Source organism: Paroedura picta, chromosome 6 (genome assembly GCF_049243985.1).
Source record: "Paroedura picta isolate Pp20150507F chromosome 6, Ppicta_v3.0, whole genome shotgun sequence".
Lineage (NCBI taxonomy): Eukaryota > Metazoa > Chordata > Lepidosauria > Squamata > Gekkonidae > Paroedura > Paroedura picta.
In genome coordinates, this window is record NC_135374.1 from 79,433,162 (window position 1) to 79,459,505 (window position 26,344).

General features: G+C 41.0%; 1 protein-coding gene across 4 annotated transcripts in view; it reads right to left on the reverse strand.

The window, feature by feature from the left end:
• WWC3 (WWC family member 3) overlaps positions 1–26,344 on the reverse strand; it is an 81,233-nt gene that overhangs the window by 22,832 nt on the left and 32,057 nt on the right. For 2 of the 4 annotated variants that reach the window (XM_077343260.1, XM_077343259.1), the window contains exons 7-12: positions 22,361–22,510; positions 20,531–20,604; positions 14,080–14,322; positions 12,642–12,731; positions 10,350–10,909; positions 1,623–1,743 (exon numbers count right to left, since the gene is read on the reverse strand). In XM_077343260.1, coding sequence (XP_077199375.1) covers positions 1,623–1,743; positions 10,350–10,909; positions 12,642–12,731; positions 14,080–14,322; positions 20,531–20,604; positions 22,361–22,510 — 1,238 coding nt within the window. The remainder of the gene's footprint in view (positions 1–1,622; positions 1,744–10,349; positions 10,910–12,641; positions 12,732–14,079; positions 14,323–20,530; positions 20,605–22,360; positions 22,511–26,344) is intronic. The other 2 variants (XM_077343263.1, XM_077343262.1) reach the window with 2 other exon arrangements.

A 26,344-nucleotide genomic window follows, 5' to 3' on the forward strand; every position in this document is an offset into this window, starting at 1 on the left:
ACAAACACCTTTTCTCTAACCAAAAACAGCTCTTAGGGAACTGTGAGTTGTCCAAAGTCATCCAAGTGACTGCATGTGGAAGAGTGGGGAATCAAACCCTGTTCTCCAGATTAAAAATTACTGTTTTTAACCACTACATTGCACGGGCTCTGTGTTTTCAAAGGTAACTGATACTTTTAAAAAATTACTTATATGAAGTGTATTTTTAAATACTCTGATTAAAATGAAATTTGAGTTTAATATAAAACTATTAAAATTGAATTTGCTTTATGCTCCCCCAAAAGTATTAGCCAGCTGCCTGGAAACAGTGACAAGATGGCTCAAGCAGAATTATCTGAAGCTCAATCCTTCAAACGGAGGTCCTATGGCTGGATGGGAAGGGTCCAAGAGAGGAAGTGTGTCTGCCGAATCTCACTCCACCAGGAACCTGGGTATGATCCTGGATGCTTCCCTCTCCATGGAGGCCCTGGTCACAAGAGTAGCATGGCTGGCCTTCTACCACCTTCACCAAGCCAAATTACTAGCGTCCTACTTGGCCCCACAGTGATCCACATGACAGTCCCCTCCAGGCTAGACTTCTGCAACTTGCTCTACACAGGCCTATCCTTAACTTTGATCTGGAAACTGCAACTGGTTCAGAACATGGCAGCTAGGATCCTCACAGCAACACCATGGAGGTCCCACATCTGGCCTGTCCTCAAACAACTGCACTGGTTACCAGTTGAATTTCGTATCAGGCTTTAGGTCTTGGTAATTACCTTCATGGTCATACGCAGTCTGGGCCCAGTGTACTTGAAGTACCGCCTCTCTGCCTACGTCCCTCAAAGAGCTCTGCGTTCCCCCACCTCCAACTGGCTAGTGACCCCTGGCCCCAAGGAAGTCCTCTTGAACTCAAACAAGGCCAAAGCTTTCTCTGTCCTGGCCCCCAACTGGTGGAATGAGCTCCCAGAGGAGATCAGGGCCTTAATGGATCTAAAACAGTTCCGCAGGGCCTGCAAAAGCAACTCCTTCACCAGGCATTTTGTTGAGGTCGACCAAAACTAAATAACATCTACTGGGCCCCAAATCCCCGTCCCTTGAACCCATGCGACAGATCAGACCAAACATGGGCCTCTTAGATTGTTCACTACGTTGAATGTTATTTTCTCTGTTTATTGTTGTTATTACTGTTACTTTTCATTGAATATAATCAGTGAGTTTGATGTATTGCCTTAGGGGAGGGTGGTATACAAATGTCATAAATAAATAAATACTGCAGCTGAATCAATGGACTTCTCAATGGTGTTGCCAAAGCCTCGTTTAATTTGTCAAAAGCTCACATGTAATACATGACCAAAGGTTTTAGAGAAAGCCAGTAGGTAGCATTAAAATGGCTCTATTTAACTGAAAACAAATATGACCTAAGAGCAGCAAATGCATGGGTTGAAAAATGGAAGAGCTGACTAAATCACTGATTTAAATTCTTTTCTCTTGTTGATTTAATGCATTGGTTTAAATTAATTCATCCTGCTTTTTTACAATATTAAGTATTGGTCATGATTTAATAGTAGATATTTAAAAGGCATTTACCAAATATTTTTGTAGCTTACAGTTCCAATTTACAACACAATTATACACCTGACCTTTTGCTTAAAGCTTCAAACACGCCACTGTCACTAGCCAGTGAATAATTGGACAGACATGCTGAGACTCGCCTGGCTCTCCTCTCCAACCTTCTAGCACTGTCTTCACGTAGAGTCACAACTATAATATGGGAAAACAGCAAAGACAAGGTTACACTGAAGGTATTCTCAGCAACAAGCCAAACCTATAAACTCCAGAAAAGCAATCAGTACAAATTAAGCCATATCACAAATATTTTCAAAAATAGGTTTTTAAGCAGATCTCCATAATTAGGGATGGGGTGGGGGTGGGGATTGATTCATCATGCTCAAGCAAAGCACTATTGCTTTTAAGTCCCTCTGATTTCAATATAGCATATATTTCAATATAGCACAGTGAATAATTTTGTTTCAAGTTTATAACTTGAAATAAATACATTTATTTAGAATGTATATACCACATGACCAATCACTCTCATGAGAATTTCACAAACATAAAATCTGTTAGAAGGTATCCTTATACAACCATCAAGATACACGAAACAGCATTCTGAAATTCTCATTCAATAAATGATATAGACTACACATATGAAATGAGAATATTCAAAGATACACAGAAGATAGAGAAACTACTAGCTCCTTTTAACTTTGAATTAATTTTTGGTTATCTTGATTTTGGTTATCTTTAAAGTCTTTTAAAATGCATGAAACTGAAATTACTTGTGGTTTTTTAAAATAAGAATATGACATATGAACAGACAACTGTAACGCCAACAAAAATAGGCAATGCATGCAGCACATATTCTTTGAAGAATTACTCCAGTCTAATTTCAGTGACTTCAGACTAGAATAACTACACAAGAGTTCACTAATAATTTATCAAGGACTATATCTAAAGGCTACAAATTACCCACAAGTTCATATTTGGCAACAATTTACTTATTTTAAAATATATAGACTACAAATCCAGAATTTAAAGTATTGTGAGGATTTATTGAAATGTAATAATGGCCACAGTGTAATCACAATGTAAAATCTTTTACGATTTTATACAAATTGGGGCTAGCATTAATAGACCAAGGGCAGACTACGAGTCAACCAGATTTGTCTAAATACTAATCCTACACAACTCAGCACAACAGCATTTCAACAATAGCATTTCCTCCTCCCCAAACCATTTTGCAGCTGAACTTCCAATTGAGAATTCTATGCTGTATTTACTAATCCAATTTCTTACTATCCTGAGCAGAAATTATGAATACTGTAGGTCAAGCCCTGTTTTCTTAAAAGTGTTAACATAATTCTGCAGAATCATAGCATTTTTGTTAAACTGTGATGGTCAAAGAAAAAAAAAACAGTGAACTTATTCACCCCCCAAAACAAGCAAGCCATCATCTTGTTTCTGCAGAGCTACCATACCTTGGATACGATACATACTTGCATTTTGGTATATAAGGAATCAAGATGCAATATGGAAATGTCACAATTCAGGCATATTATCTGAGGAAAGGCACGGTATAATTGTAAACATAAACAAATGAATAAATAAAATGTTTCATGTGTATCTGACTTGGTGTTTGCTATGGAAATATCTAAACATCAGTGTTGTTAGTTACGAAGTCATGTCCGACCCATCGCGACTCCATGGACAATGATCCACCAGGCATTCCTGTCCTCTACCATTCCCTGGAGTCCATTTAAGCTCGTACCAACTGCTTCAGTGACTCTATCCAGCCACCTCCACCTTCATCCAGCTACCTCATCAGTACAATGGCCCAAACTCCAGTAGGTAGGAAGTAGCAGCTGGTGTATATATATATTTATTTAAAATCCACAGGAAAAGAGCTTAACAAGAACAGATACTACTTGAAATTTCAAGCAAACAGAACCCCCCTCCCCAAAAGCATTTAAACTAAAACACAAAAATGATGCACAAAAAATTGTCCACAGGTTCCCCCCCCCCTTAAGGTAGAATATGCAGAACCCATAAAAAAAGGGGGGGGGGAGAAAGGAGCTGAAATATCTGAGAGACTAGAAGTTTTCAGAATTTAAATAAATGTACAACATCCACTTTTGACATCACTTACTGGACATAAAACGTTATAATAAAAAAAGATACTCAAACTAGATACTCAAACTACACCAACAGATTTATCAGTAAATAGGAAAATATAATGATCCTGACAACATTGCTGTTATCTGTTTTAAATGTTTTGAATCATGTTCTCATCAAAATAATAACTACCTATATACACACAAACGTATACATTTGTATCCTCACCCATAGCTTATCAAGCACATTTAGGATAGCAACTGACACTTCAAAACACAAAACCTTCATTAGTGAATACCAATGAATAATGGCTTGGATCTAGCACAGAATTTCCACTTGTGCTAGACCAGAGTAGCCTCTTGCACAAAATCAAGCATGCATTTCCAGATGCACAAAATCTTGTGCAAGCCAATTTCTGGGTACTACATGGAGTAAAGCGCTAGGTGTTGTACAAGATCCTGTGAGAACTGAACTGCACTGTTGGCACTTGTGCATTGCTTGATCCAAGCCACTGAGTGCAGAGTATTTACATATGAAAACACTTGAAAGGGCTACAAGACTGTATAAATAAAGATACTGAACAAAAGCAATGGAGCAACATTCCTTCCTTCCTACACATGCAGCCAATGTAGAACAAAAAAGCATACAACACACAGGATTTTACAAGCAGAAGCGGGGAGGGGACACACACAATAATGAAGTCTAGGTTCACTTACAGCATATTTTTCTGTGGTGCCACAATGAGAAACAAAGTAAAAAATAATAATTTAAGTACAAAGTACAAACTATGAAATCTATTTTAGTTATACACGCAAGATTATTTAAGAAGTCTCTGAAACTTCCTAACTCAGGAAAAAAATATTAAAAGAGAAAGTTCAGAAAATATGGATATTATTAATAACAGTTCACATTAAAATGTGGCACTTTTCTTTCTTTGGATTTTGTACAATACATGGACTCTTAATAACAAAGGTATTTCTACAAACACAGTCAGTTGGGGGGGGACTTAGTTTCTGTAAGCAGTTCTTTATTTTAAAAACATAATTTATGGAAATTTTAATTTAAAAACCTCTAGACTGTGCTGCTATTTCACATAACCCAATCTTTGGCTTCTAGAAGACCAGCTGCATTCACATCATGTTTGTAAGCAAGGCATGTTTATTTATTTACTTTGCTTCACATATCCTGCCTTTCTGTGTAAAGAGGGCTCAAAGTGCCTTACATATTTATCCTCCATTTAATCTGCACAGAATAGGTAGGTTATGATGAAAGTATGTAAAGGCTTCATGTTTATATGAAGTGGTTCCTAAATAGTTCAGACCAACCAGCAAAGCCCCCCCCCCCCTCATATAACTTGGTCTGAACGACTGTAATAAAGTTTGAATCTAGCAAAGCCCCTCTTTTGGGAAAAGAATTACTGGTATGTTAATATATGAAAAGGATCCAAATCTGTGTATTACTAGCATACATCTAAAATAACTTATAATACATCTAAAATACATCTAAAAGAGCCTCTTGTGGCGCAGAGTGGTAAGGCAGCTGCCTGAAAGCTTTGCCCATGAGGTTGGGAGTTCGATCCCAGCAGCCGGCTCAAGGTTGACTCAGCCTTCCATCCTTCCGAGGTCGGTAAAATGAGTACCCAGCTTGCTGCTGGGGGGTAAACGGTCATGACTGGGGAAGGCACTGGCAAACCACCCCGTATTGAGTCTGCCATGAAAACGCTAGAGGGCGTTACCTCAAGGGTCAGATATGACTCGGTGCTTGCACAGGGGATACCTTTAAAATAACTTAGTGCTGATAACAGCTGAAGAAATGGAACTGTGGAGCAGTTATCCCTATTATATAACTAATACAGACAATAAGTCTATATTATACTTGTCTATTAGGAGGCAGCTATTCTTCATTGTCTACACCAATTTTAAAACAAATGGAATTAGAACATTTCAATTCTGCAACTCAGCGGTTGTACATGGTTTACTGCTCAGCAATTTCAATCCTTCCATCTGCAAGACATAGCTGGTGGTGTGGGGTGCCTCTGGATTGATGGAGTTGCTTCACTGGCTTGAACCAAAAGTTTGGTAGAAGAGCTCCATTTTGCAGGCCCTGTAGAATTGTTTTAACTCTGGCAGGGCCCTGATCCCTTCTGGGAGCTCATTCCACCAGGTGAGGGCCAGGACAGAAAAAGCCCTGGCCTTGGTCAAGGCCAGGCTAGCCTCCCTGGAGCCAGGGGTCACCAGTTTGTTGATGTTTGTGGGGTGTAATGCTCTCCGCAAGGCATAGGCAGAAAGGCAGCCTTTCAAGTACTCAGGGCCAAGACTGTATATGGCCTTGAATGTGATGACAAGAACCTTAAACCTGATCTGGTATTCAGCTGGTAACCAGTCTAAGCATGGGCTGGATGTGAGCCTTCCAAGGTATTCCTGTGAGAACTCTGGCTGATGCATTCTGTACCAGTTGTAGCTTCTGGGTCAGGGATAAGGGTAGACTGGTGTAGAGTGGGTTACAGAAATCCAGCCTAGAGGTGAACATCACCTGGATCACTGTGGTGAGATATCCTGGGTTTGGGTGGGGCACTAGAAGCTTAGCTTGATGCAGGTGTAAGAATGCTAGTTGTGCTACACTTGTGATCTGTTCCACCATAGAGAGGGAGGTGTTGAAGATCATGCCCAAGTTAGTGGCTGACTATGCTACTTGTAGCTGCACGCCATCCAGGTAGGGCAGTCACTTTTCCTTGCCAGGTCCATTCCTGCCAAACCACAGGACCTCCTTCTTTAAAAGACTGAATTTCAGATGGCTCTGCTTCAACCAACCTATTACTGCTTCCAGACATCCGGCTACTGAGTCTGGGAGTGAAAGAGGTGGCCATCCATCAGAAGGAAGAGCTGCATGTCATTGGTGTACTGAAGACTTCACAATCCAAACCTCTGTAACAGCTAAGCAAGAAGGTGCCTGAAGATACAGAATAGGATTCAGGAGCTGGATCTCCCCAATAGCTACTCTCTGTCCACGACTCCTATTTGTTGTAAATATAATGGTTCTGTCAAAATATACTTCCTTTTGTTGACTACAGAACTATTTTATGTCTTCAACTTTTACTTTTTCCTAACTCTCAGAGAGAGAAAAATAATATCCTTGTGCTAGGGTGCAGCAGTTTGGAACTCCTTCTCAAATACTGGGTATACTAGCAATTTCTCTTGCTTTGCAAGTGAGATACCGGTCCCCTCAATAAGGACTGTGGACTCATAACATTTTGGCATGAACTGGCTACAGCCTTTTATCCAACTGAGCGTGGCTTAGCATGGAAGGGAAAGGATCCCGCCCTCTTGTGGTCATCTGACCACAAGGCATGCCAGTCAGCAGGCTCCAACTCAATTCAGCAGGTTCCATTGGCTCTCTCAGCCTTGAACCCCAGACCAAAAGCCTGCTGCCTCATGGGAAATGGCAACTAGGTAAACCTGCTGGGCATACGCCTCTGGTGGCTTCCCCTACCACTCGGAAATGTGAGCCTACTCCAGGGCCCACATCCCCTTATGGGAGGCTCTGAACCTATGGCAGCCAGTGCACAAGCTAAGCCTCCTCCAAAAGATCCACTCCATGCCTATACCCGGAGGCTGTGACAATTAACAAGCAACTGCACTTATTAACCCGTAACAAAAATCCATTAAGAACAGTATAACGAGGGAGGGGGTGGGATACACCTCATGTCGCTGGGCAGGGGAGACAAAGCCAAGCCCTAACAGTCCATCCTTTTAATAGGATGTGAGGCTCAGTAACTCCCATGCCAACACACACTGCCTGGAGGCTGCTGGGAGCAGCAGTCTGTGCTCCTGCCTTCCCGGCCGCTGGCTCCCCCTCGGCGGCAAAATACCCTGCTTGTAAGTCTCTGGAGCTTCCATAGAAAATGGAGACATTCACACTAGGCTTGTGCACTTTGGCTACTTTTTCCTCAAGCCCGAGGTGGCCAGCGCTGCAGTGCTTGGGGATGGGCGGTGATGTAGCGGATCGCCAGTCAGCGCCTGCACACAGGTGCAGAGCTCTGCGCTTGCATTTGTGCACCAACTGGCATGCTGCCACTGCCCCTCCCCCCTATGTTGCTGCGCTGGCCGCCTCAGGCTTGAGGCCAAAGTGGCCGAAGCACGCAGAAGCACATAAGCATAATTCACACTGGCCAACCAGATGCCTCTTAAACACCTGTAAGTGGTACATGAAATCAATAGAGCTTACCATGCTATCAAAGTTAGTGCCCATCTATACATCTTGTGATACTGAAATTTATTTTGTCTGCTTTAAATTTACTTCAAGTTAGTTTTACGGGGGGATTCCAAGTGGGAGAAAAGTTCCCTATCCATTTTCTTCCCACCGGGCATACTGTTTTAAGCCTGTATATTTAACACTCCATCAGTCTTTTGTAAAATCTCCCAGCTTTTACCCTTCCTCATAGGGATGTACTCCACTCTCCCAATCATTTTAGTTGCCTTTTCCCCACTACATTTCTAGTGCTGCAATACTCTTTTTGAAATGGGGTGACCATAATGCTATTCAGTGTTACTAATGTGGCCACACAAGGCTGTTTATGTGGAATTGAGAAGTGTCAGTTATGTTTTACAGCAATAAAAAATTAAGGATGTATGTGAAGAACGATTATCACTCATCTGTCTGTTCAGTTCTAAGAAGTATTCAAACACTGAAAAGAATTTAGAGAAGAACTCCAAGGGATAATAAAACCATTCAGAGGTCAAGCCACAGGAGGAACAACTGAAGGAAAACAGTAAGACTACAGCAAGACAAAGAAGAGATGTAAGTTGGATTTTTAAACGTTTAAGAGAAAGTCAAAAGGAAGACAAGAAACCATTGTTCATTTTATAGACGGAAAACAAGCCTTAACTTATTTCAAAACACACTAAGAACTTAGACACTAAGTGCTTCCTTTATGGCAAGCAATTTAATCAATATAAAGAAACTAGAAAGACGAAAAGGGTTTTTCACTAGAGGTTTTCAAGAAGAATCAGTCCAGTAGTCTATCAAGGTTTTTAGTATGATATACCAGGCATTATGAGGATTGCACTCCTGTCCTTTCCAGCACATGAAAAGTAGAAATGTTATTTTTTGGCTTTGTTGCAAGAAAGCATAATAATGGTATCTCACAAACCACCAAAGAGGTGATCTCCTAATTAGTTGGGGAAATTAGCTTAAAGAGATATAGCAAGAGTCAGGTAACTGGGTTTCTACACCTATGTATAAAGGGATTGTTTCCTCAAGATAACTCTTCAAATAAACCAGGCTATGTTCATCAGAAAGGGTTTTATTTAAAAAATAATAATAATAATAAAAGGGCAAACACACAAACACAAAGCATACAGAAGGCTGGTGAAGAGTAAATCAGGGAGCAGAGGAGAGATAGCAATTTCAGGGAGGCAATATTTACCAGTCTCAAAGATAAGAGGTCCACAGAAGCAGCAGCAAAACAACCAGCGTTTCACAGGGAGAAGATAGGCCCACAAAGAAGAACACACTGGAGCAAAATGCCATATTTTATAGGGCAAGATATTCCCTGAGGCTGTCTGACATATTAGCCTCCAAAACAATGAATTGATGGATCTTCTGGGAGTGTACAATGACTCAGGAAGAATTTTGATGAGTATTCTGGAGAAGGACAATGACTGTGATTTTAAGATCTGTTTGGTTATGTAACCCATGGCCTATTTTATTAGTTTGTTGAAATTTTAAACCCTATTTTTATGTCTTATACATATTTTATGCCAATAAAAGGTTACTGACTGACTGTGATTGCTTTACCTGAGTTAAACTATAGGTGTTACCCTCTGGGTACTGATGGGAAAGCCATCTAGTTTGAGAAAAGGGGAAGTGAGACTGGAAACTGATGTAATTAGTCACAAGTTCTTGGGAGACCTTTTGTTCTAAATTATGTGTCTCTCTCAGGTGGAGAGGAGGTAATTAGCGGGTCACCTGCTCTTTCTCACACATTCTAAACTACATGTCTGACATCCATTTCTGTGTCCCACTGTGCCAGATGGTGTATTTGCACTTATGAGCTGGCTGAAATCTATTTGTGTCATTTTTGGCCAGCCAGTGTATTGTATTTAATATTTGTGCTGGCATTTTCTGAGGGACATCTATGATTGTCTAACTATAAACTACCTCTGAGAGAGAAGCGGGATCTGCCTGCTAACAATTTGAATTTCTCCAAACCTACCTAGCTTCATGCTAATAAACATGATTTATTATAGGTGCACAAGCTGATTAAATTTTATTCCTCCCACCCTCAAAAAGGGGCCTTGTGTCATTAAAATGACCTAAGGGGCTTTTTTGAGACAAGATATTTCATTCTATTAAAAGGATGGACAACTGAGGCTGTTCTCAGACGCACACACAAAAAATACACTCCATGGATGAACAAAGGTAATGCACCCTTTCCACTCTCCCACCAAGTCTGAACACTTCCTAAAGCAATAACCGTTCAATTGAATCACAAATTTTTGTGATATCAGAATTTTTCTACTAACTGGAATTCATTTTGCACCCACAATCTGAAATTCTAAACTGCAGATTAATCCTGATATAGATGTGTGGTAAGAAACAAAACCAAATTTGTTGATGTACTACAATTTTATGCAACTCCAGCAATTGTGCTTTATTTTAAGAAACAACGTGTTTAAGGCTGATAGATTACTTACCTCCTGAGGTTGGAATGTTTGCCAGCTGCAGTCCTTCATTGTCTGGAAAATAGTCATGAGCCTTAGATGACACTGTTTCTTGAGATTTGTCTTCACCCAAAACAGAAGCATGAGCTCGAAGCACTTCTAAGGCCCCTGTGCCCATCATTTCCTCATATCCTTCTGATTTTTGGGCCAATGGGGAATCCCGAGAAGCAGAGAGGAAGGGAGTGTCCAGGGGGGAGCTTGGAGGAGACAATGAGGACAGAGAGGACCGTGATGAGAGGGATGCCAGTGACAGAGGTGTATCCAAAGATCTTCTTTGTTTATTGAAACTAGAAGGTCCAATGGAGTCAACATACTGTATGTCTTTACTGGGACAATCAAATGGAAGTGCATCAAATCGCATGTGTTGCCCGTAGTCCACGATACTATCTGATTTCTCATACTGAGGAAGACCATAGATGTCTGTGAAGCTGACAGAGCTAAGAGAGCCCCTGCTGGAGGCCAGTGATCCACGGCTGGATGCTAATGACCCCCTGCTGCTGCTAGAAGATATTGTCAGAGTGCTGGCAGACAAGCTAGAAGACAGAAACACACATACACCTATTATTTATGGAACCAGTTCAAATAACAAAAATCACTTAATCAATCATTTCAGCAAAAAGAGTTAGCCAAGATTAATTCAGGAAGGTAGAATCATAGAATCATAGACTTGGAAGGGGTCACACAGGCCATCTAGTCCAACCCCCTGCTCAATGTAGGATCAGCCCAGAGCATCCTAAAGCATCCAAGAAAAGTGTGTATCCAACCTTTGCTTGAAGACTGCCAGTGAGGGGGAGTTCACCACCTCCTTAGGCAGCCTATTCCACTGCTGAACTACTCTGACTATGAAATGTTTTTCCTGCTATCTAGCCTATATCGTTGTACTTGTAGTTTAAACCCATTACTGCGCGTCCTTTCCTCTGCAGCCAATGGAAACAGCATCCTGCCTTCCTCCAAGTGACAACCTTTCAAATACTAGCCATGTTTGTCTGAAGTAGCAGAACAAAATTTGAGTCCAGTGGCATTTTTAGGACGAACAAAGTTTTATCAAGGTCTGAGCTTTTGTGTGCATGCACACTTGTCTGAGGAAGTGTGCCTGCACGCAAAAGCTCATGCCTTGAATAAAACTTTGTTGGTCTTAAGGGTGCCATTGGACTCAAATTTTGTTCTAAGATTAATTCATTTGTCTTTATCTTTAAGGCTATAATAACTGACAAAAGTGGCAAAAACACCAGGTAAGATTGGAGGGGGGGGGGAGGCACTTTGCGGTTAATTGTTCTTAGTTTGTGTTCCCACTTTTAAATGCCTGGGGATGAGAGACTTAAAGCATATTAAAATATTTTCAGTTTTTACAGCTTTATTGTCAGTTTAATTGATAAACAATCCTCTATTTGCCCTTGTTCACTATTAGCCTCCTTCTGCAATACCATGTTATATATTTATTAGAAGTAAGGCCATGCACAAGGGGGGTACTGGGTGATTTAACCCCCCCAAAAAAAAAAGATTTAAAAAAATACAAAAAAGCTACTCATTAAATCAATGAAATCTATTAACAATGGCACACGATAGACAAACAATAGAAAAAAGAGTTTAAAAAATCAAGAAAAGGTGTGAAGGAACTAATTTAGAAGTTTCACAGGTGTTCTGGAATGAATTGTTACACACACACACACCCTTTAACAATTCTGCGCATGGGCATGATCAGAAGATTTGTCTTTCTATGTCTTGAAAAGCCAATCAGGAACCTACTAACAATTCATTTTCCCAAGATAAATTCAGTGTATCTTAAATTTCAAAGATGGGCTAATAAAAAACTGAACAAACAGTAAATGTCTACAGTCTCAATGTCTCAATAAATGTTTATAGTAGCAATCATTACTCTAGCTATTCAATTGACATATTGGAAGTATTTTCAAAAGTTGCTGAGATTTGTCAGAAAACTACTCTTCAGCATATGGAGGTCATACATTTTACACCTTTACTTTGTATTGTATATTAAAACTTTTTTCAGGATTTATACACACAAGGGAAAAATGAATATTATTTCTAGCTCACTGAAATTACTTCAACATAGCTTCAACAAAATTTATTACCATAATTAACCATAGTTGCATGCCAATAAAGGTCTTCAGATTCTGAACTAACCATAGTAGAAGTCAGGAAAAAATAGGAATCTCTTCTGTCTTATTTAGGTTACAAAATGCAAAAATATAAAGAATTAAATTTCACTTACACCTCTAGAGTGATAGTTCTTTCTACGGAACTAACCTTTTCAACTGGGACTGTAAATAGGAACTTAAACGAGTTGCTTCTTCCAGCTGCATGAGCAGACAATTAGTCTTCTCCTGTAATAGTATCCTATAAAAGAGGAAAATCATCTTCATGCATTAGAAAAGCAATATCAAAAAAGTTATTTTTCCTTGATATCCCTGACAGTATAATTCCACTATAATTTTCTTAGGGTCTAACGGTGACACTCACATGGGCTTCAATGCTAAGACAATGGGTGATGTCAGTGTCGGGTGTAGTTTCCTCAGTGGTTCACCTGCAACTCACTCAAGCATCACATAACCTTGAGAGTGTTGTTTCAGGAAAGAAAATCTGTTACCTGAACACTCTCCTGCCTACCTCCATGCCCCACTTCCCTTGCCCCAAACTTATAAAGCAGCAGCAAGAAAAGGGTAGCAGAGACTCTTTGGAGGCCACTGCCTGAAGCCTTCCTTTCTCTGCTCAAGGTCCCTACAGTGTCACCAAAGCAGCTTATCTGGCACAAAACTATCAAAACTCCTTGTATCTAGGCTGCTGAGGGAAGGAAGGAAGGGCCTGCAAAGAAACCACAGTAGGGAATTTGTTAATGCTGTTGTGTCACTATCGGGTTAACTGTCAAAAAGGAAAGGGTGTTATGTTAAAGGTTTACTGGGGGATTGGGGGATGTTTGGAATTTGTCACTGTATCATTGGGATTCTGTCAAGAAGTTCTACTGAGGCGGTAACCTATTTTTGCATTTTTTTCTGTAATTGCTAAGTTTTCCACACCCAATTTTACACTGCCTACCCCTTGATAGATGATGTCGCATTTCAATATATCAGCTCATCCCTACCATATTATTCCTATCCCAGAACAGTGGTAGAAGCCAGAATGGGCTCTGAATAGGAGTCTGAAAGTGTTGATTAATAAAATCATTTTGAGTGAAGTGGCCAGAAAGTATATGTGGGGAAAGAGTAAACCTGACAGGCAATAGTGTTCAGTCTTGATATTTCTCTTACTACAGCCTCTATCACAATATCCTAATTTTCAGAAGCAAACAACCTTTAGTGTTTTGCTTTTATTTAAGAAATGTTTCAGAGTCAGACACTGCTGTTGGGGGTTCCTGGGATGCTTTTCATGAGTACGTGACTTCTTGACTTTCAAGGATAATATGAAAGATGACAAAACTGTTGAGTCAGACTAGAGGGATCAATAGTCTGATTAAGATAAACAATCCTTACAACGTTCCTGATATAGTTTGTAAGGAGCCCCAATACTTTCAATTATTTTCAAAAAGATCTGTAATAGCCTTACCAAGCGACCTATGATTGCAACTAGTACCTATATATTTGACGGTGGATTGGGATACAAGCAGCTCAGTTTCTTAAACAGACTTGCATAGTGTATACATTTTAATCTGTACCCTGTTGCATCTATAAAAAGGATCAAATTGCCAGACCTTTCAGCAGCACCATGAGAAGAACTGGCCCTAGCCTGCTGGATCTCAGCCTCCAAACGCCTTTTTTCATCCTCCAGACGTTCAATGTCTTCAGGGGATCGCCGCTGTTGACTGATGAGCTGCAAATCTTGTAGGAGAGCCTCTTTTTCTTTGATGAGCTGAAGACGATCCCTGTCTGCTTCTGCCATCCCTGGCCATGATTCATTATCTAACTGGGCCAGCTGCTGCTGGATATTGGACACCCTTTATTTTAAAGACAAAGAAATAAAGGTTAACAGAAGAAAAATGAACAAGAAAAAGTCCATTATTTTCCTTTCAATTAAAATTTCCACCAGGCGGTGCATTTTCGTAGATTTTTTTGCCATCAGGTCACTGCTGACTTATGGTGACCCTATAGGGCAGCGGTTCTCAACCATCGTATTGCTGTGACCTCAAATGTGCCAGCGGGGCGGTGGGGGCAGTGGACGCAGGTGCGCATGCAGTCACACAACAATCAGGAGATGTGCGTGGAGGCAGCCAGTGCCATGGCTCTGCCGCCGCCTGCCACTGCCTGCCGCCACTGCAGTGGCCACCAACCTGGCGACCTCGCAGAAGGGGCCAGGTGACCCCAATTGTGTTCAGAACCCCAAGGTTGAGAACCACTGCTATAGGATTTCAAGGCAAGAGGCATTCAAGGCGGTTTGCCATTGCCTGTCTCTGTATCCTTATCCTGGGCTTCCTTGGTGGTCTCCCATCCAATCCAAACACTAATAAGGGCCAACTCTAGTTATAGCATATATGGAGGATCCAACTCAGAACCACTAATCTGTGAAATCTGGCCTCAAAATGACCTCCTTACTTCAACATCATTTAAATTTATTGTAATAAATGCTGATTATATTCTTATTTGCTGTCCAGCCAAAAAGGAAGCACCTCTGAGAACACATAAGAAAGCTGCTGTCCAAACAGGTTAACAATCTACAATAGACAAAATTATGCACAAAATAATTAAAAACTAGATGGAATAAAAGGAGATGGCTGAATTAAAACCACAGCAATTTAGACTACCGTATTTGCTGGCGTATAAGATGAATTTTCCCACCTGAAAAACATGCCTCCAAGTGGGGGGGTCGTCTTATACGCCGGGTGCACTTCAGTTGGGATAGACATAGCTGCCCATTGTGGCCTCCCGATGCTCGCCCGGTGCCCATAGTTTGAGGTGACCAGAATTAAGGGACGCTGAGGCAGAGGTGGAGGTGGCAGCGCTCCCCTCCCCACTGGGCTCACCAACTCTGCTACTGTCTTGTGAACTCCTCCCGGCTTGGAACTCGTTGGGCCCGCCAAACTTGTGCATGCCCCACCTCGCCATAGCAGCGATAGGCACTCCCTCCCACAACATACTCTGAAGCGGGAGGGGGGAGAGAGAGAGAGAACTCCCGAAAGGCTGGCCGGGTGAGCCAGTGGCAAAGGAGTGGAAAGGAGGAGGATGCTGGGGGGGAGGTACCAGCCTCGGCCCCTTTTGCAGTTTCTGGTGTTTTGAAGCCGCCCCCATTCAGGAAGAGAGAGAGAGAGAGAGAGAGAGAGAGAGAGAGAAAGAGAGAGAGAGAGAGAGAGAGAGAGAGAGAGAGAGAGTTACCCCTCTCCTCTCGCCTTTTCTGGGGGAAGGGAGGTAATCACTAATCCGAACATAGTTTCTTGCTTTCTTTTCTTTTTTTATGGCTCTCTCTCTTTCTCCCTCTCCCTCCCCACTTCTGATGCTCTTTTACATTTTATTTGGTGTGTGGAAGAGGGGGTAGTCTTATACGTTGAGTATACAACAAACTCTATATTTTGAGTGGAAATGTTGGGGGGTGGTCTTATACGCCCAGTCGTCTTATACGCCGGCAAATACGGTATCTTAAACAGAGACTTGTGGGATGTTTGTTAGATACAGGAAGACAATTAACTTGTCAAACACCAACCTTCAATGAAGCCCATAAACAAGGAACCATAAGGAGAAAAAAAATAATTAGGGTGTGGAATGAAGATTAATAAACAAATCAGAACCAGAACACAATTGCTGATAACAACGCTATGCAAAAATCAAAGATGTAACATAAGTAAGACTGCAGCTGTTGCAATACTGTGGGATCAGGACTGTCAACTAATTGATCCAACCACCTTTATTATATTAGGTGATCATGCCCATGCAATTCCACAAATAGGGTTACTTAAGTTCTGAACCCATTGAGAGGTTAGACTGGAGAACTGCATAGAAGTGCAGCGAGTCTTCTACTACTTAACTCTCTCTACAGTCATTTACATTTAACAAATAAACACTGCATACAATGCATTAATTTTTAGTAAAAAATTTTCCTATTGAAAAAAGATGCTACACCACACACCACATACAAGTTTAACAGTGTAAAATTATTATGTGATGTGCTCATCACCCAGTCATGACACCTATATTTCTCCCTCACACCACTCTGGTTAAAACAAAGAGGCTGATTAAGAATTGTTTCATGTATTGAAGCATTTCAATTTTTTAGCATTTTGTTCATTTTAACCTAATACAGCACATTCCTGCCCCCACGCTGTGCAACTGCACTAGATATTTCATGAGCAAAGCACAAGCTGAACATAGAAATATTTAGTGGAGACAAAAGCCCTACAGAAATGCCAGCAGGCTGAGGGGAAGGAATGCATGATAAATGAAGAATGTGACCACAGAGATAACTGGTAGAGGCAAATGTGCTCTGAGCTATTCTCAAAGTTTTAAAATGTACTACTATTATATTTAATGATAAGAGTAACAATGTTGGGGATTGGGGAGAAAATAAAATCATAGTAATTGCAACTTTTTATTTAATGGAGATTTAGTGAAGATTTGTACATATTCATGGACTGGAAAGTAAATTAAAAGATGATTTAGCTGATTAAATATACCTGGAGTGGGGGGGGGGGCTGCATACTCATGAGAAATCATCTTGCTTTAAAAACTTTAAAAACTGATATATATCCTCTTTGTATATATCCTTTTTGTAAAAGTTGTATATATCCTATTTGTTGTATATACCCTCTTTGTTTGCCCCACCACTAGATTATTTAGATTGTTATTAGTATTATTTAGATCAGGGGTAGTCAAACTGCGGCCCTCCAGATGTCCATGAACTACAATTCCCAGGAGCCCCTGCCAGCGAATGCTGGCAGGGGGCTCCTGGGAATTGTAGTCCATGGACATCTGGAGGGCCGTAGTTTGACTACCCCTGATTTAGATTATTAATCAAGTCCTTTTGTATGTCATGTGCTGTCAGGCCACACACTGGATTCTATCTTGATCACCTGTTTCAAAGGGTGATATAAAGGCTGAATCTGTCATCATGGAAGTGGGGATTAGCCCCTCAGCCATTTGAGCACCCACCTGACCTTTTCCACCCACATGGAATTGGTCCTGGTGAGCACCGCTACAGCCCAGGGAGAAGGGCATTTACATTATTGTGCTATAATGCTCTCCCTTCAGCATGGGAAAATATAATAAGCTTCCACCCTAGAAACGAACTTGCTTATGCCAGGACAGTAACACTGAGAACACCGAGCATGTGGTTTTTGATTGCTGTATTTATAATCAATTGTGTCAGGAATTACTGTTTTCCATCTTTACTGACTTAAGGGCTCCTTCAAGACAAGGCAAATTAAAGGAACTCCTTTCGGATAAAAATAAGAATTTATCCCATATTATTGCCAAACATGCAAGACTAGCAATTAAATGTAGAAGTGCTTGGTTAAATATGTATAAGGGTTAGGACGGATTTACTGAATACATAAAATATTTGGGAACTTTTAATCAATCTTATATAGTGTTTTACTATTTTGTATTTTGTACTGGTCACTGACCGAAATAAATAAATGTATGTACAGCCCAGGACACTATTAAAGGACAGAAAAGCCCTTTCCTTCATGTCAGCTTCCTTTCCTCCTGATATTCACCACTGCAGGACAGGAGGAGAACAAGTCAGCTGGCACATGCAGAACAAGCAAAGAAAAGCTCTTCTTTTCCCACACAAATCTGCAGGCTTATTTTCACCCCAGCCACCACTGCTGCAGTCCAGGAATGGTGCAAGTTGGCTAACAAACACCATAAACAAAAGCTTGCCTATTTCCTTACCTCCTAGGGTAAGTGTGGGGAAAGGCAAGCTCTTTCTGTCCTTTCCCTTTCAAGTTTGAGGACTTCCTCTCAACCCCAGTGCCACTGCTACAGCCTTGGACCATGCTGGCCAGCTTGAATTAGTATGGGGTAGTAAGAGTGGGTAAAGACAGCAGTTGGCAGAAAGGGCAGTGTGCTATGCTGCCTGGGGCATTTCACCATCCTTTCCTTGTATTTTTTTTTAATTCTCCGTTTTTCACTGTGTTTGGGTTTTGTTTTCTTTGTATTTTTTAAAAAATCCCCTTTCCCCCCCTGTGCTTGGATTTCCTTTTTGCTTGTGATCCCTCCCATATTATATTGTTTCTACTGTCTAACTCCCCCTGTTCTCGTGTGTGTGTGCGTGTGTGAGAGAGAGAGAGGAGGGAGGGAGGTTCCTCCACTGGGCTTCCCTTCTCTCTGTTTTTATTCCTCTACATTCCACTCATGACAGAAGGGCTTGGATAAAGGGGACAGCCAGGTAAAGAAGCATTCTTCGGTTTTCCTTTCTCATGTGTACTAAATGCTTGTAAAATAAAGACAGATACAGCACAATCAGAGCCTCTTATTTGGCTCAATATGTATACTTACTTTGTGTGTATGCAAGGAAGTATTCTTAAGCATTCTTAAATCAAGGAAGTATTCTTAAATCATTTTAAAATGATGCATGAGTAATGAAGAACACATCCCAGCAAGATAACGAGATTTGGTCTGTGTTTTCAATAGGACTCTATGATGGCTAAATGTCAGTGGAATTCACTCCCTGACACTCCTGTGGCAGCCATTTTTGGGGTGGCTCTCCAGTGGCAGTCACTTTCTGATTGTGGCTACCACCCAACATAAGAACTTAAAAAGGCACCCAAAGGCTGAAAAGGGTTAGGGACCAGTGGTCTAGAATGGGGGTCCTCATCCCCCGGTCTGCGGCCTGGTACCGGGCTGCAAAGGCCACAGTACCGGGCTGCCGGTGGCCGCGCCTGTCTCCCCCCCCCCCGCAGCGAGAAGCTTGCCAGGCCGCTTCACTCGCGGCCCGGCTAGCTGCTCGCTGAGCGGGAGGGGGAAGAAGCAGGCGCGCCCACCAGCAACGCAAACACGCATGTGCGGAGCTGCCGCACATGCGCATTTGCTCCTCCTGCTGGCAAAAACGCACATGTGCAGCAACTCTGCGCATGCACGTTTACGCACAGCTGCCACGTGTGCGCGGCGCCTGGGCCGCCAGCTTTCCCCCACCCCCAGAGGCAGTCCTCGACCACAAGAAGGTTGGGGACCACTGGTCTAGAATACTCTTGGGAGTCCTTTGGGGGTCCCTGCGCCCTCATCTGGCTGCTCCTTCCTCGGGGTCCTCCTCTGGCCTCCAGTTGTCTCCTTTCTCCCATCTTCTCTCTTTGCCTCCTCCTCAGATTCTCCTCTATTTATTGTGTCAGTTGTTCCTTCTCACCTCCTTAGTCATCAGCTCTCCTCTCTTATATTAGACCCCAATTGCTTCTCTCTGCCTTCCTTTTATTCTCTGCCCCATTCTTACTCCTACCCCAAGCCTCCACCCCAAGATTTCAAGAATCTTCTGCAGCAACTCCATCCTTCCACTCTTCCAGATACCTAGTTGGTCTAGGTTTCCAGCTAGCCAGGCATGCAGCCAAAGCTTTGCCTGCCCCATTTATTTGCCTGCTGGGGCATGAGGCAAGCCTGGGGTTCCAGGGTTTGTGTGCTGGTTATAGCCAGGCTCCTCCATAGCCTGAACCACCCTGGGGCAGCCCCCCATGTTCAGAGGTCTCTCACACTTTTCTGGAACATGAGGGTCCAGTGATTGGGCTGTGACTTGCTGCACCTGTCCTGGCTCTTTTCCAGAAAAAGTCGACTTTACAGTGACTCGGCCCCTTGCAACTTGGGTGGAATAGCAAGGTGGCTCTTCCCCAATGGTTTCGGAGGACAGGACAGGAGAGGCACCAACAGGGTCTTTGTTGGTGCCTAGTGAGTTGGGGTGATGTGACTTCCATCATACAGGGGCCAGATCCTCCCATGGTGGCTGTAAGACGTCTGGGGCTCCCAAGAGAGAACCCAAGCAGACATCTAATTCAAGTTATTGGGAAGAGGACTGGACTGAGCCAGGCTTGCTATTAGACAGGAAATTTTATCAGTAATATTTCTTAAATAATCTGTGTATCTATAATGATATGCAAAATTGGCCAAACCACTAAATAATAATCAGTATTTGTTTCATTTATTTATATCTATAAACCACATCTTCAAAGACCTGTTTACCAATTTAAAGTAATGGCCAATCATGTTATTTCTTTGGATCTAAAATTTACTAACCTCTTTTGGGCCTCTTCATACTGTAGGGCCAATCGTTCTCTATCACCAAGCCTTGTTTTATCATCAAATCCAAACTGTGGTGATGGGAAAAAATGGGGAAATTATCACTGAACATGATTAGAGCAAGAACACTGTGCAGGAAACATTACCCTCAGAACCCCAGGTTGTCCAAAACAGAGTTGTAAGACCTTATTTCAAACTTCAGATAAATTTGGTTAAAGCTACAGAGAATATGAAACTTGTGCTTTCAGAGCCGAAGGTTCCCTAGCACAAATATCTACAGGTAATAACCAATGAAAGATAAGTTGAGCTCAGTAAAATGCTACAGAAAACTATCTGTATATATTAAAAGTTTATATGGTGTGTGTGTGTGTACAATATGAACTCTTAATATATAGATATTTTTCTGTAGCATTTTGCTGCATTTAAAACAGTTAAAATGTTTAGAGTCTCTTATTACCAATTATAATATTGTGGACTTCAATGAGATAAGGCAGGATAGTCAAACACAGAAAAGGTATATTTAGAAGTTTTGGTTAAATTTTTTTTAGATCTTACAAGGATTCCTCCCTCCATATGATTAAGTGCCAAACATATAACTCAGAATCTGAGTTGAAAGAAACAGAAGCATTAATTTAATCTTCCCCTTAAAAATACAACCAATCTGTGCTTACTTCAAACAATTTTTACTGAAGCCCTAAGTAAACTGAAAGAAATCCTCCTTCCTGCACAAAAGAAGATTTTTGGCTACAAGCCTTTTGTTCAATTAAAATAGGTCAAAAGATTTCACATCCTATGTGCCACTTTGTTACAGTGTACATTCTGAGCATAGTTAAGAGGAAAAAATCTCATACAGTAATTCCTACAGGCTCTTAGAACTTAACATGCTTCTTGTCATTGTACATGTACAAAAATTGTACATTTTTATTCCACTATTCTTCCAAGGGGCACAAGACAAGATTGCATTTTATTGCCCAACTACTGTGGAAGTTACTTCAGTTCTAGAACTGGTTCAGAAAGATTGCTATCAATGTAGACTCAAGAAGAGAAATTATAAGCATTTTTTTCTTTTCTAAATTATCAGTTTTATTGGTGCCTTTCACCTTCTGTGTTTACCAATACATATACCAATGTTGGGGTTAAATGCTTTTAAGCTTCAGTAACACTATGTGTGTAAACAGTCATGCAATATTAGTTATCTAGATGAGAATGAACTCAAGAAGGTATGAAAAACTATTCTTTTTATGTGCCCTACCCCTAAGTATATCCTAATAAGCCATCGCTCAAGAGCATGCTACCTTGGGGAAAACATTCTATATGGGACTGGTGGCAATGCAAGAACACCGTGGAAAAGCTCAAAAATGGAATTTGCTCTAATGACAAGATGAACAAAAAGGAATGGCCCAAGGCTGTCAAGGGAGTAATTTGTATCTGAGACTCTCAATCAGTTTAAGAAATAAGGAGTTCATCAATACCTCTTTATGGTAATTAACAAACAGCCACTGGTTGTTTTGTTTTGTTTTTTTAGGTCTCAAATTGAAGCTTCCTCTGGAAACTGTAAATGGGTTACCTACTAATTAGTTACAGAGACGAGATGAAGAAATAATTTTAGATGTATTTGCTAAACTGTTTTATTAATTTGTAAAATGTCTATAGAAATTTAGAGGTACCTGCCTTTAGAAATTTACCATCATTTTTTGCTTTTGTAGAAGATAGACAGGAATTAAATTCCTTTGGAGAATCCATATGTATTTATTCCTCTCTTTAACTGGAAAACTAATTCAAACTATAGTAGTTTATCAAAACACTCTTTTTATAAACTGCACATACCTCCCCAATGATGTCAGTTTGAGAACAAGCATCACATTGTTGCTGAGGTAAACAGGAGTCAGTGTGCAAGCTAGAATTATACTGAAGATCCTGCAGAGATTCTGAAATACAACAACTATTCTTAAATCCCTCTGTCAGCTTGGCCAGACTCTACAAGGAAAAAGAGAGTGAACGGGGTGAAGGGTGAGAAAGAAAAATGATCAGAAGAATCTATTTGTGGTTCAATAAATTCTTCTTTAAAATAGTAGAATTACTAATAGCTCAAAGATTTTTCTTATGACAGGATTATAATTATATAGAATGGGGTCCTTACTTACACACATACAGCAAGTTTTAAAAGTTATTGTACAAAAATAAACAATCTCTACAACTGGTAAATACTGCAAATTGTATTTAGTCTAGACAGATTTACCAAATAGCTCTACTAAAAAAAAGCCCCAAAGTAAACCATAGAACTAAAGGGAACAAAAGTTAAAGAACAAAAATATTATGCTAGAAGTTTCCCTTGCATACTACTGAGATCTGATAATAAGGCAGCTAATTCACCAGGGCAGAATATAATGTCAGGTGGCATCATCAAAAAGATATTTTCACCACTGTGGGTGGTGGGCTAATGTAACCCATACCTATGCAATTTCTCATATTTACCTAAAACTTTCAAAGATAAAGAAATGAGGCTTCTAATTTATCTTTTTTTCTGTTATATTACATCATCATGTCGCACAACACAAAGAGAAGTGACTTTGAATACGTATACCAATATACAGAGATTTCAGTGGAACTGAACCCCTTTACATAATTGGTAAATCGCTGCCACTTAGCATTAAATTCCGTCTCCCTCCTACACATTAGCTTAGTTATATCCATTTATTGCAAACATCTTTCAATGTTCCCATTTGCTGTAATAAAGTAATAATTCAAAAATAAAATCTCCATATGCCAACCATGAGAAAATATGTAGTGGATTCCATAAAAATGGAGTTGACCATAAAACCTAAAGATAAAGATGGAACACTTTGGAATTCGTCTTAGAAGCTTTTATAAATATGCTTCATTTTCAGAAAGCTGTCATTGCTGCATTTGGCAGCATGGTTACATCTTGCCATATTTAGACCTGACTAATCCTTCCTGACATGTCTCAAGACTCCTCTCACCTATATTTCGACCAAGTGTTGTCAAATTTTACAACAGCCCATTTCCCAAACACCCACACCAGAATGAATCATGTCTATCTAGTACAAAGCCACTGCCTACAATGGTCATGCTAAAATTACAAGGTGGTTTCTTTTCTGAAAAACTTTCCATAATATTGGTCTTATAACAGTCAATATATAGGTGACAATACATTTCAATGAGGCACCAAATCAACTCTACATAGTGTTTTAGCATTTTAGTCCAGCATAAAGAATGTATATACTGCAAGACTGTATATAAACTATACATTACTTCAAAGTAAATAAGTCCTTAAATATAGTCTTGCTCAAACACAGACTTGCTCTCTTTTCATGTAAAGTTATCTATCAGAACAATATGAATGTGAGACATTTACCATCTGATAGCAGCGTCCTTTTACAAATGCTGGAACTGTTTTAAATTATCTCCCGAAGCCTTAACATTCTGGAGAGGGGAGACCGAGAGAGACAGCAGTCTGCTTAAGGCTGCAAGGCAAATTTATAGCTGAGCTGATATGGTTAACCTTCTCTGCCTCGTTTAGTTCTATGCCTTACAACTGCTGAGCACACAAGCACCTAAAACCACTACACAAGAAGCGAAAGAAAATCAGTATGGCAGCAGGCAGCACAATCGGCAACCAAACCAGTCACTAATGTCTACAAGCATCTGCACTGACAGAGATAATTTCCCGGAAGCTGTGCCAGTGCTGGGAGCCATGATTGTCTCTTGTTCAGCTCTCTCATCTCTCTGTAAGACTGCTGAAAAGCACAGAGATGGAGGAAAGCAGAGTGAACAGTTAAGAGTTTTTTTGGGAAGTTGGGCACTTTAATATCTGCATTTATTCCTCCTCCCTGGCTGCTTGATACTCTGACAATTGCAGAGTATTTTAATTGTAAGGAAGTAGGTACATGCTTGATTCTCAGCTACTGAATCATGTTCAAATCTGCTCTTAAAAAGTATTTTCCTCTTCTGCATGCAACACCAATAGTAAACAATTCAGTTACAGGAAAGAAGAATGTGCTCAAACGTGTTCCGTTACACTAAGACGAAGCCATTTCCTTGCATTCCAAGGTCACCCTATTGTGCCTGATGTAAGATGGGGAAACTCTGAAGCAGGGTGTAATAGCAGGACAGTCTGGATCTGGGGTCCACATGGCTTGGTAGCATTACAACAACAAAAAAAAAACCAAGCAAACCCCCTGCATCTTGATCAGTGAGTTCTGGCATATTTCTTCCTTTCCCATATTGAGAATGCCCATCTGGGAGAAACCAAGTCCTCTCCTGCCTGACTTTGGTACCTACTGCAGGCATGAACTATGAACCAAGAAACAGTAAAAATCACACATTTCCATCAAGCTAAATAGCTAACAAAAAATATGTGATTATACAAGATACTTGGTGTTGTTAGGTGCGAAGTCATGTCTGACCCATTGCGACCCCATGGACAATGATTCTCCAGGCCTTCCTGTCCTCTACCATTCCCTGGAGTCCATTTAAGATACTAGTCTTGTATAAACAGCAAAACCACAAATATCTGGAGGTTTGAGCTGTAAAAATCTTCACATTTGGTTTTAAACCTTTTTCTCTCTCCTAGCAGAGGGCAGAGGGTAGGCAGAAGGGCAACTGCTTCCAAGCCTCACCCAAGTACTAACAATTTGTGCTTTAGAAATGCTAATAGACATGAAACAGCCAGCTTATTCCTCCATCTGGAAGCTGACTCCTAGAAAGGAAACAGAGATGTGGAAGGTGTAGAATGTACCGTCTTAGAGACTTCAGTTAAAGACCCACAGGGTCAAACACCTATAATAAAATCCCTTGGTATGAAGGATCCATTTTGGCTCATTTCATCCTGGGGAAGGAAATCTCATACCCAAGTTCCCATTGAAGGCCACCACTGCCATACGGAGCACACAAAGGGCTGGCTGCCTGAACTAAAATTCCCAGATAATGTGGTAACTTCTAAGCTAAAAGAGCCTGCTTAGAACAAGACCAGGTATGGCATGTACAGAATGAGAGCCAGAGAAATTGTGAGTTTATATCTTTTGAATGTCTTGCTCAGTCTGTTGCTGTGCTCAGAGTATATATTTGGACATTTTACTTTTTATAAACTCTTTACAGTTTTGAATGCTGGTGACTGTTCTCCATACTGCACAGACTGTCAGGAAAGAAAGGGTTGGCTGGTTGGTAAATTGCTATCTCTGTGCTGGCCCATCTAGGTTTGCTCTGGAGTGCGGTGGTGTTGCCAAACAAGCAAGTCTGAGCTGCTATCAGCCAGACTGAGATCAGAGGCAGGCAGAAAGCAGTCAGAAGACAAGCACCGAGCCAGAACGGGTGGGCGTTCAACAGAGTCATGGAGTAGTCCAAAGGTTGTTCAGGCAGGCAGAGATCCCACATGGTCATGAAACAGTCAGGAGGTTATTCAGGCAGGAGTCAGGCTGGGAAGTTGCACAGGATTCCAGGTGCGCAGACATGGATGTGATGGCAGTCTCATTCATTGCACGCAGATTGAGCTCATGGTGTCTGGGTTTCAAAAAGGGCTGTCTGTGGAACAGGCATGGATCCTGCAACAGCTTATGCAAAGAGATCTTGTCCTTCAGTCCTCATCCTGTGAGTACTATGCTTCCAATTCTTTACCATAATCAGAGAATAGCTGCACACTCCTTCATCTGAGACTTAAGTCGTACTTCTGTCTCTTCCTCCTTTTTTAAGAGGTTTGTTACTCTCCCCTGTATCCTCATCAAGCAGCTGCTCTGCCTCCTTTGGTCCCTCGTTTGCCTTCTATGTCATTTCTGACATAGGGCTGACTCAAGA